The 10,551-nt window shown below is 48.3% G+C and overlaps 1 protein-coding gene across 2 annotated transcripts in view; it reads left to right on the plus strand.

Moving 5' to 3' along the window:
• SMYD2 (SET and MYND domain containing 2) overlaps positions 1-4,651 on the plus strand; it is a 47,786-nt gene extending 43,135 nt beyond the window's left edge. For both annotated transcript variants that reach the window (XM_059145771.1, XM_059145772.1), the window contains 2 exons: positions 2,003-2,111; positions 4,213-4,651. In XM_059145771.1, the coding sequence (XP_059001754.1) occupies positions 2,003-2,111; positions 4,213-4,293 (190 nt within the window). In that variant the 3' untranslated portion in view covers positions 4,294-4,651. The remainder of the gene's footprint in view (positions 1-2,002; positions 2,112-4,212) is intronic.
• Positions 4,652-10,551: the final 5,900 nt, after the last annotated feature.

Raw genomic sequence — 10,551 nt, forward strand, 5'->3', positions numbered from 1 at the left:
GCTGTCCTCGTCCTCTTAGCAGGGACTGGAATTGGGTGATTTGGAATGCTGCGTTGGTTTTCTGACTGTCCTGTGTCGGGACATGCCTCGAACAGCTTTCTCTTTCTGCACCCACACCTGGAGGCCCAGGGGCAGGCTGCTGCTGCGTCGGGCCTGGCCTGTTGGGTCGGCCTTCTGCAAGAGATGCCTGTGGAGACAGGTTGGGGTTAGGAAGGGGGCACCGGGCAAGAGCCCTGCCGAGACCTGTCCAGTGTGCTGTGTCCAAAGTAGTTAATTCCTATCAGTATTAAGAAGCCACCAGCTTGTTTCTTTTCCCTCCCACGCCTTCCAAGGTAAACAGACGTGCTCATTGGTAAGCGGGGGTCTCACATCCCTGCTTTTCCCTCGTTAGTCACACCACCCTCTTCTTGTGCTTTTTGAAATTGCAGCCCAGTTTGCAAGTGGGGACATGCTAGGACCATTGTGTTGGTTTTTGTTATCCATTCCCCCCTGCCAAAGCTCCCCACCCCCACCCCTCGTTCTGAATAAGGCAAGCTGGATTTTAGCTTCCAGGAATAGTGGATTTCAGCCCCGGGGAAGTTTCCTATTGAGAAGGTTTTTAAACCTCAAAGTGTGTGACTGATGGAGGTTTGAGGCAGTGTCCTCCGCCTCTGAGTAGCCGTTTCAGGGCTGGGAAGGCCTAGATCTTATCAGTGGGGCCCTTGTTAAACGCATTCACATTGTACATTTATTTGGGCCTCCCTGAGACCCAAGTGGCTCAGCATCCCTGGGCATTAGACCTGAGATCCCTGTGCCCCCAGAAGCACCCCCGGTGTCTCTCATGGATTTGAGAAGCACTCAGCACTCCCTCCAGTTCTGGGGTTGGGGACTATAAAGTTTGTGTCCAGGCTGGATTTCCAGGGCCTTCCACTTAACCCTGCCTTGCGCAGAGAAGCCATCAGGGGGAGCTCAAGGGAAGCCAGCTCCTAAAATCTGCTCTTAGAAACTATTTGCTACACCACAGAGGCTCTCGAAACCTGTCATCTTCCTAGGCTTGGTGAGAAAGGCCTCCGGTCTTATGCCCACTGTCCTCTGTGAGATCCGGAGAGAGGGGATGAGGGAGAGAGAAAGATACGAGATCATCTTCGCCTTGTGGTCCGTCTCCCAGCAGGGCCTTGCTCCCCTGGACCCTTCCTTAGCTTAGTGAGCTCCTCCTGGAAGCGGGCTCTGGTGCAACAGCTTCCCCTGGGCAGATGATGCCGCCTGCCCAGGAATACAGCTGGGATGTGCCTCTTTTGGGTGGCTCTTGAGGGTAGCGCCATACAGACCGGTCTATAAATCAACACCTGCACACACACACGCTTTCTCCGCCCATCCGCTCTCACCCATGAGCGGCCTCTTGGTCTCTTTCCCTGGCAGGCCCTACCTGTCGGCCTTGTAAAATGCAGAGAGGGAATGCCGGCTATATACAAGGCCCCTACCGGACCACAGAGAACACTTACCTAGAAGTAGGTGTCCTGACTGCGGAGTGCTGGCCGCCTTGTTAAACCAACTGATGCCGTAGAGTGTGACAGAAAGCCGAGGTCCTGAGACACACGGGGTGTGTGTGTGTTTAGATGTACTGTCTTTTTAATATGAGAGGATAGGCCTAGTGTCTTCATAAATAGGGGATTCACTTTAAAAGATGTTTTTCCCTGTGCCCTGCTCTGGGTGCACCCAAAACAAAAATCTGGGATTAGGATTGAATGTTGTGTTTATCAATATTTTTTTGTGTAGGATTTCCCCTGCGGTTTTTCTGTAGCTTTTCAGAAACACACGAATTGCGTGAAAGGAAGCGCCTCTGGGGTGCTTAGACAGGATCGAGCCGTCCACACTGTCCCCTAGCACCTGCCAGGGCTTGGAGGAGCCTAGCCGCCACGGGGAGCAGGCCGCGGGCTGGACAGCCGTGGTCTCGCTGTGCCTGGTCTACGGGCTGCTCCCGGACCTTTGACAAGTGGCCTTTTACCTTTTCCTCTTCCTGCAGCAAGCACTACCCTCTGTACTCGCTCAACGTGGCCTCCATGTGGCTGAAGCTGGGGAGGCTATACATGGGCCTGGAAGACAAAGCTGCTGGGGAGAAAGCCCTGAAGAAGGTACGTCGACAGCCTGGGGCTGGGGGGTCCCGGTGCCCCTTCGTCTCCTGCTCTCCTGCCTGATAGGAGACTCAGGGAGACTGAGTGACTCAGGCCCTAGAGATTTGACCCACTCTTGAGTCACCTCCAGCCAGAGAGGTGGGGGAGGTGGGCTGGGTAGGTCAGAATAGGGTAAGTGATTGAGCGTTTGCCTGGCCTGCACCCGGGCCCTCCCGTAGGAAAGGGATGCGCCCACTGAGGGGGACTGGCTGCCGTTCTGGGCACAGCCTGTGACTGGAGAGAAGGGGGGACCGTCTCCATCCTGCGGGAAGCCCTGGAAGTGGACAGAGGCCACGGGGTGGGTCGGGAGACTGTGCTGAGGGAATCTTCCATTTGTCCTTCGGTTTATAATTATGCACTTGCAGTTTCTAAAATGTACATAACTGTTCATCCAATACCAGCTACATGGGAGGACCCTCCTATGGTTTTTTTTTTTTTCTTTTAATTCTCACAAAAATGAGACTTTACTGATGGAAAAATTGAGATCCAAACAGGCTGAGGCCTTCCTTCAGACTGGGGTCTTTCTGAGTTGGAAGTGTCCACTCCACTTACTGAGGCTGCGACCCACACGTGGGCAGACCAGGCCTGTGGGCAGTATTTGCCTCCCTCAGGGTCCACAGCTGTCCCGTGTGATCGACAGGGCAGGACCCTGACCTGTTACCTGACCGGAGCTCACAATCACCGTCCTATTTGATTCTTGTTCTTTGCGTAGAAGTTAACAGGTGATGAAGTGTAATCTTTGAGACAGTCTGTTGAGTCCTGTAAGAAAATGTCTGTGAATGTTGGGGCCAAATTCCCTGTATCTCCCCAGTAGACTACTTGGGAAGGTGGTGTAAGGTCCCATATCTCAAACAGAAGGGTCTGGGCCCAACTAGGCTAGAAGTGTGAGCTAAGTATAAACTTTTCCTCCCCCCCCCCTTTTTAAATACTTTTCCCTTTTTAAACCATAGAATTACCTTGTAAGGTAACAGATTTATTGTCTTGGTGAATTGAGGGAAAATTGACTAGTTGAGTCACAGGGGCAAGGTGCTGGTAGGTAACGAGGTACGACATCAGTGAAGGACACAGGAGATCTGAGCAAGAAGCATGAGTCCTGAACTGACCACAGAAGAGAGGGAGCAGGGGAGGCATTTGATACAGGACATTCCTGAAGGCTCACACTGTTCTTGGCCTGCCTCCTGTTGGTTTGAGATCTATGAAGTGAATGGTATAAATGAGAGGTTTGTCCATTAGAGTCATAGGCCATCAGAAATTCTGTCTGGAGAGTGCAAGTTCTATATGTGAGTAATATAGTTGAATACAAAAAAGCAAAATAAATTCGTAGAGATAACATTTGGGCTCTGCTTCCTATATCCCGGACCCTATTCTAAGCACTTCACGTGTACTAACAACTGAGAGGTAGGCATCGTTCCTATTCTGCAGATGAGGAAAATGAGGCACAGAGCAGTTAAGCAAATTGCCCAAGGTCACAGAGCGAGGATGTGATGGAGCCCCCCAGCAACGCCCCACTATGAAGAAGCCTTGTCATAAATATGTTCTCTCCAGCTTCCTCAAATGAGACCCGCAACTACTTTTAAGATTTTTTTTAAGAATATGTATTACAAGGAAACGTGCTGTTTGAAAGGGAAGGACAGTCGCCTCATGTCTTACGGATTCGTCGTGTCAACTAAAACCGGGATAGGTTCGACGTGAGGTTCACTGTGGACTTCTCTGTTCCAGCCTGTTGACTTCGTTGAGCACAGCCAAGTCATTCTGTCCCTAAAGCATTGCTCACTGCAGTATCTAGAATATCACGAAATGGGTTTCTCTGTATCCTTTCTTCAGCCAGTGGTACAGACTGGGTGACTAGTTGGTCATCAGATAATCTCGTCCATTTAAAAAGAAAGGAGGAAGAGGAGGAGGCCGGGTTCTGGAGGAGAAGGGGGCTCTAGGAGCCCGTGTGTGTCCTGGGTCTTGACGCAGAGCAGTCTGGCTGGGGTTGCGGGGCCCCGCGGGGCAGGGTGTGGGCGAGAGGGGGCTGCTTCCAGGCTCTCAGCCAGTCGCTTGTCTCTGCCTCTCCTAGGCCATCGCCATCATGGAAGTGGCCCACGGCAAAGATCACCCGTACATTTCTGAGATCAAACAGGAGATTGAAAGCCACTGAAAACACGCCAACTTGGTCGTTTTTATTTAAATGCTAATGCAGAAGCCTTCCAGGATTTGAATATTTCCAGTCCTATACACAACTCCTGCATTTCCGTACAATCGCTGGAATGAAAACGCTACTCGCGCTTAAGCCTCACACATGGCTTACCTGGAAGTTGGTCTTCACCTTTACTCTTAGTACCAAAGTCATCTTGGAATGCTTTTGTTGCCCTAAGAGATAATGGCATGGTTTTGTATGTTATCTTAGATTCTGGACAGACTGAGTTTAAAAAAAATATGATTATTTTTCCCTTCATGCCTATTATGATGTTCTGAACACACCGGAATGATGAGGGAGAATAAAAAAGGTAACGGTATTTGAAGTTTGTCTTTTCTTCTGTCTGCGGGGAGGAGCTCACGGCAGCGGTGGGAGCCGGGTCCGGGAGGGGCAGTCACCACCGTTCTGCATCGCGGTTCAGCCTGTACTGGCTCTCAGGGCTCGGTGACCTTGGAGGAAGAAAGAAGGTGCAATGAAGTCACCCAAGTGCCCCACCCTGGCGGGGGACAGCATCCGTTCTGAGGCTTCGGTGCAGTATCTGGAATCCCTTTAACGTATAAAGGTGCCTTCCTTCACTTTCTTGGCGGTTTTTTTCCCCCCTCCTCTATCTGAAAGCAGACTTCCCATTCCTCATTCTGATTGTTCTCATGCAGGACTCTCCTCGTTTGGAGGCCCTCCAGGGTAAGCTGGAGAAGGAAAAAAAAAATTCCTTACCAACTCTGTGTTATTGAGCAAACACTGATCTGTCCCTGTGTGGCCAGCAGGAATCCAGCTTCCCACAGCCTGGAGGGCAGCAACCTGGGTGCTGTTTGCTAGCAATGCCTCCAAAGGCCTGACCTGACCGCCCACACCCCCTAGGCCGCGCTGTTTCCTGGAGGAGGCTCCGGCAGTCCAAAGAGTGGCACTTCCCCACTGGTAATAATTAAAACCTGATGGAGTCCGCACTTGAGTTTTCCCCCATATTCATGAGCCACAAGCAGCTGCAATGGCTGTAATCCTGCACCTTACCCTTCTGGCCGCATCGATACCCACATGCACACATGAGAACACATGAACGTGTGTCGAACACATGAACGTGTGTCACACACACGGGGCTAACTGCACACAGCGGGGATTCAGCAGGCAGAATGCATTCTCTTGTTCAGTGAAGTGCAGTCAGGTGCTTACTGAACACCTATTGTCTGCAGAACACTCCAGGTGCGGAGAGAGAGGAGTGAGGCCTGGCTCCAGGGAGCTTAGTGTTTGGAGAATGCTAACTGACTCTGGAGGAAGCCCAAAATAAGTTTAGCCACCACCCACCCCCACCCCCATAGGTTTTGTAAATGTTAGGAAAGTAATACTTTCTCAAAAATGGAAATACTGGAGAAAATAAGCTGTTCTTTCTTTCTTCTCCAGTCCAGCTCTCCAGAGGTGACCCCTGGCAACCGTGTGCTGATGCGGTCCCAGTTTTTCCCGCGCTCACGTAAGGTGTGTATGCAAAGAGATTCGAAAAAGGCAGAATGGTGCTGACCTATTGTTTTGTGATCTCTGTCTCCGACTTAACCAGATGGACCTCTTCTCACTGCAGCATTTGCAGATTAACCAGAGTCAGAACATGACACTGACTGGGTCATAATTTACTCCTCCTGTTTACGGACACGTGGTTTTTCCAGGTTGCTGTTATTAGGAACAGTGCCACAGGCACAGTCGTCACCGCAGAGCTTTGCTCTCAGGTGGTAGCGTTTGGGGGCTAGATTCCTAGCCCCAAACTTCAGGATCCGGTTGTGAAAACTATTAAAATCTGATTTTTAATCCTTTTTAAAAAAACTGCATCGGGTACCAAGAAGATACAATGTTTGCAGTATTTGTTTTCCTCTACTGTCATAACAATGCACTGTTTGAAGTGGTTTTGCCAGTCTGCGGTGTGAATTACTGTTTGCTACGCATGTACTGATGAGACGGGACACCGCCTCCTATACTTAGGAATTCCTGTTTTTCTTCCGCAAGTCGATATTCACAGTCATTGCCTATCTTGCTAATCATGTCTCTCCTAATATTTTATTCTTAAAGATTTTTCTTAGTCGGGGGAGGGGCAGAGGGAGACTCTGAAGCAGACTCCCCACTGAGCACAGGGCTTGATCTCACGGCCCTGAGATCAAAATCAAGAGTCTGGTGCTTAACCGACTGAGCCACCCAGCCTCCCCTGTCATACTAACTTATGAGCGCTCAGTGTATTTTGGGATATTAGCTCTTTGCCATGTCCTGAAAATGTTTTTTCCCTGGTTGGCCATTACTTTATTTTTCATGACACTTGCTGTAGAAAGTTTTCATCGTAAAGTGAAGAAAAGAAAATGTTTTCATCTGTAAATGAAAAAAGGAAATGACAATTTTTAAAGTCTTTGCTTTGCCTGGGAACTTAATAGGTAGAGATCCAGTCATACTCTCTAAAATTTTTAAATTTTCAGAATTGCTAGCCACTTACGGCAGCAGCATTGACAGACTGATTTTCCTCTGCTGATCTGAAACAGTCCCATTATCGGCCCTGAAGATTTAGGTTTGTTTCTGTAGTCTCAATTATCGCGGCACTGAGAAACTTTTAGTATCTAGTAGGGCTTGTCTCTCGTGTTCTCTTGACTTGTTCTGACCGTTCTCCCATGTGTAGCCCTCCCAAGTCCTTGAGCATCATTTGGCCAAGCTGCCCTGGGCCTTCCCCTCCTACCCCAAGAAAGTGCGGTTCGGTGTATAGAACTGCACTGAGTGTGAGTAACACGCAGGCGCGGACTTCTCCGAAACGTGAGTCTTTATATCCAAGAATGCGGTGAGTTTATCAGTTTGTCTGTTTTGCCTCAAAATGGTTAGGCTTTGTTTATATAGGTCCTGCCCACGGATCTTCATTCCTGGATACTGTGTTTTCCACAGCTGTTAGGAATGAACTCTTTTCTTCCATCATGCTTAACTGTTAAGTCAGATAATGTTTTCCCATTTGTTTTTATCAAGATGTAAAATCACAAAATCGACATATTTGACCCTGCTTTTGTCATTTCATTGAATGTCTGTGAATGTTTTCCTTACACTTAACTTTTGCTCTCTGGGTTTTCTTCTTTCTTAAAAAGTTTCCTTCCTCAGCTCTGCTAACAGTCTGGAGATAAAACAGGAACCACCAGTAGACCTGTTTATCTCAAAATATGATAAGACTCTTTCTGTTGTTATCCAAAGAAAATAAACTGAGTCCGTGTACTCAGTCCGTGAAAGAGAAAACAAACTAGTGTCTGTACCTCTTTTCGTTCTGCTGCTCTCCATTTCCACCAGCACTTTGTCTGTTATCATTTTTTTCTAACGTCATGGAGTTTTTCTTTCAAGAACTGGTAATTGCTTTGTTGCCCCCGTCAACATACACACAGAACTATTTCTGTGTTTGAGGAGGCGACACCCAGAGTGGCTCACGGTATTCTCACTTACGCGGCCTGAAATACGCTGGGGCCTCAGTGAGTGAGCTCCTTGTGGAGTGATGAGGGGAAAATGGGTTAACACAGAAGCGAGTGTATTGTCCTGTTTCTCCTCAAGGGACACCGAGTGGCCATCGTCCTAAGCAGGGCTTCACTGTGGATGTCTCCGGCAGTTGACGGGGTAAAAATATGGGCAGGGCACCCTTTTTAAAACCTAGACAGGAGCTATTGAAGGACAAACTAAGAATATGGGTGTCCCAGAGCAGCTGGGGGCCTGCCGTTTCCATGTGGACAGTCTGGGGTCTGAGGAGGTGACAGCAGGGGGAGGGGACTTGGTGCTTGGTTGGGGCTGTCATGGCGCTGGGGGGAAAGATCCCTTTCTGTGTATTTGCCATTCCAAGAGGTCACCCTGGGCAGGTGTTTTTTGTTTGTTTTTTGTTTTTTCTAAGTAACTGTGACAACTTTGGAATCTCAAACGAATTCTTCGGTATGACTGAGTTATACAGGAATGAAAAGTGGGTAGAGATAAAAAGGTTTTAAAACAGTAAAAAAGCAGATTTTACCAGGTACTTTTGCCTCTGAAAACAATCCTCAACGTAAAGGATGTAGGTGCTTTCATCTAATGCAAACATGTATGACACAGAAGAAAGAAGATTCAAGTATTTTCTCTGGAGAAAAAAAAAAGTTTATTGCATATGGAAGTCAATAGATATCTTTTACAAAAAAAAAGTTAGAATAAAGATCTCACATTTGTAAAGGCACATATGAAACATTTTACAGCAATGACAAGGGTCGTGAGAACAGACAATATCCAACTAGGACCACTATCGAAAGACTTTATAAAAACAGATAACAGTGCAAAAAATACTGTCAAAAGTCAGTTTTACACACCTCATAATTGTGTACAAAACTGGCAAGCATAAGCTTATTTACTGATATAAAAAAGCACATAGAATAGCATGCATAGTTTAAGGCTTTCAATATTATTAAATTGAGAGAGAGACTATACCAAATTAAAGTTGTCACGAATATTAATAAATCACTCCCTGACTAAGGGAATGTCCTATAAGTTTTTCACGCCCCTTCTCCCCTTACAGCCCATTTGTCATAGAGAGACTGGACTGGTATCTTGCGAGGTAGCCAGTGGCCACAGAGGGGAGAGCACAGGTGGTGTGGGGATCCCCAGTCCCAGGCTGGAATGCGTGCTCCCTGCAACAGCAATCCAAGACGGCTGCATTTCCAGGTCAGCTCACAGCAGCTAGCCCCGCTGGGCTGACCCTCCCCTAGAAGTCCCGAAGGCTTCTAGGCCTTCAGAAAAAACTGATGTTGAAGCTGGGGAGTTGTCCACACACAGTTTCAAAAGGAAACCTATGAAATGCCAATTGTTTTGAATGATACAACAATTCACAACATCTTATAAAACACAGACAAGGAAAAGCGTCAAAATACTGAGTTAAGTAACAGAACAAGAAGTCCAGTGGAATAAACTATGTTGGCCTGGTGTTTGATGTAACACGAATAATACAAGGTTATATGTTTAAATAGTCATCTGCATATGTAAACGGTTTTCATTTTTCCCATTTAAGAATCCTCGAGCGTGGCAGCTGATGATATGAAGGAACACAGGACAAACAGGAAATCATCTCTGGTGAAGAGTAACCTTACTTTTGAAAGGGTATGTGGTTAATAGATTTTTAAGATTCCAAACTGGCAAGAAAGTTTAGTTAAGGGAAGTGGCAGTAACGTTTTACAGTGTTCATGCTGGAAAAAAACACAAAGGCTCTGAATGCCAGCTGCCGGGAGTTAGTAGCTAACACTATAGTTGGCGGGGGGTGGGGGGGTGGGGGGGTAGGGGGGTGGGGGGGCCCTGAGGAACGCGGAGGGTGCCAGGCTTCCCTGCGCTGAGAGCTACGCTGACTCCAAACAGGATTCCTGAGATTTTAGCAAAATGGTTCTACCCCCCCCCGCAAAGGCACGAAAAGCCCCCCACCCCCTCTTTTCAGCTTTCTCCTGGAAACCTGCGGTCCGGTGAGAAGGCATCTGGGTTTCCGGGGAGGATGAGGCTGGGGAGAGACAACAGGACAGGGCACAGAGTGGCCCCTCTGAGGCCAGTGGAGAACTGGTCACCAAACAACGGGTCCCACTCCTGGCGCGCCCCACCCTTTCCCGGCTGTGCCACGTCGGCCCCTCCCGGTGAAGGGGCCACGCCCCACGGAGCGGGGGTCAGGGAGGAAGCCGGACACAAATGAATCTGACCACACACGTCACTGCCAACGGCAGCCCCTGGGAATGCACGGAAGTTCACCTCGAAAGACACAGAAAGCACCACTGCTACACTCCTTGTTCCAGACAGGACAGATGATCGAATCCATCCTCCCCCTGCCCAGGTACCGAGGAGTGTCAGCGTCTACCACCAAAGCAACTTCTTGGTTGATGACAATTTTCTAAAGATTTTATTTGAGAAAGAGCCAGAGGAGAGCACGAGTGGGGTGAGGGGTGGAGGGAGAAGCAGGCTCCCCACTGAGTAGGGAACCTAACTTGGGGCTCAATCCCAGGTCCCTGGGATCATGATCTGAGCCAAAGGCAGACAGTTTTAACCGACTGAGCCACCCGGGTGCCCATTTTTCATTCGTTCTGGTTCTTTCCGTTCACCAGATCTTGTTCCTTCAAATTTAGTAAGCTTTTAAAACTTAAATTTAGATTTCCTAATTATGTAATTTAGAGCAGCTTAAGAGTGATTCTCTACAAGACTGAACTATTTTGTAGGGTTTGTGCCAAAAGGGTAGGGAAAGGA

Source organism: Mustela lutreola, chromosome 14, assembly GCF_030435805.1.
Source record: "Mustela lutreola isolate mMusLut2 chromosome 14, mMusLut2.pri, whole genome shotgun sequence".
NCBI classification, from domain to species: Eukaryota; Metazoa; Chordata; class Mammalia; order Carnivora; family Mustelidae; genus Mustela; species Mustela lutreola.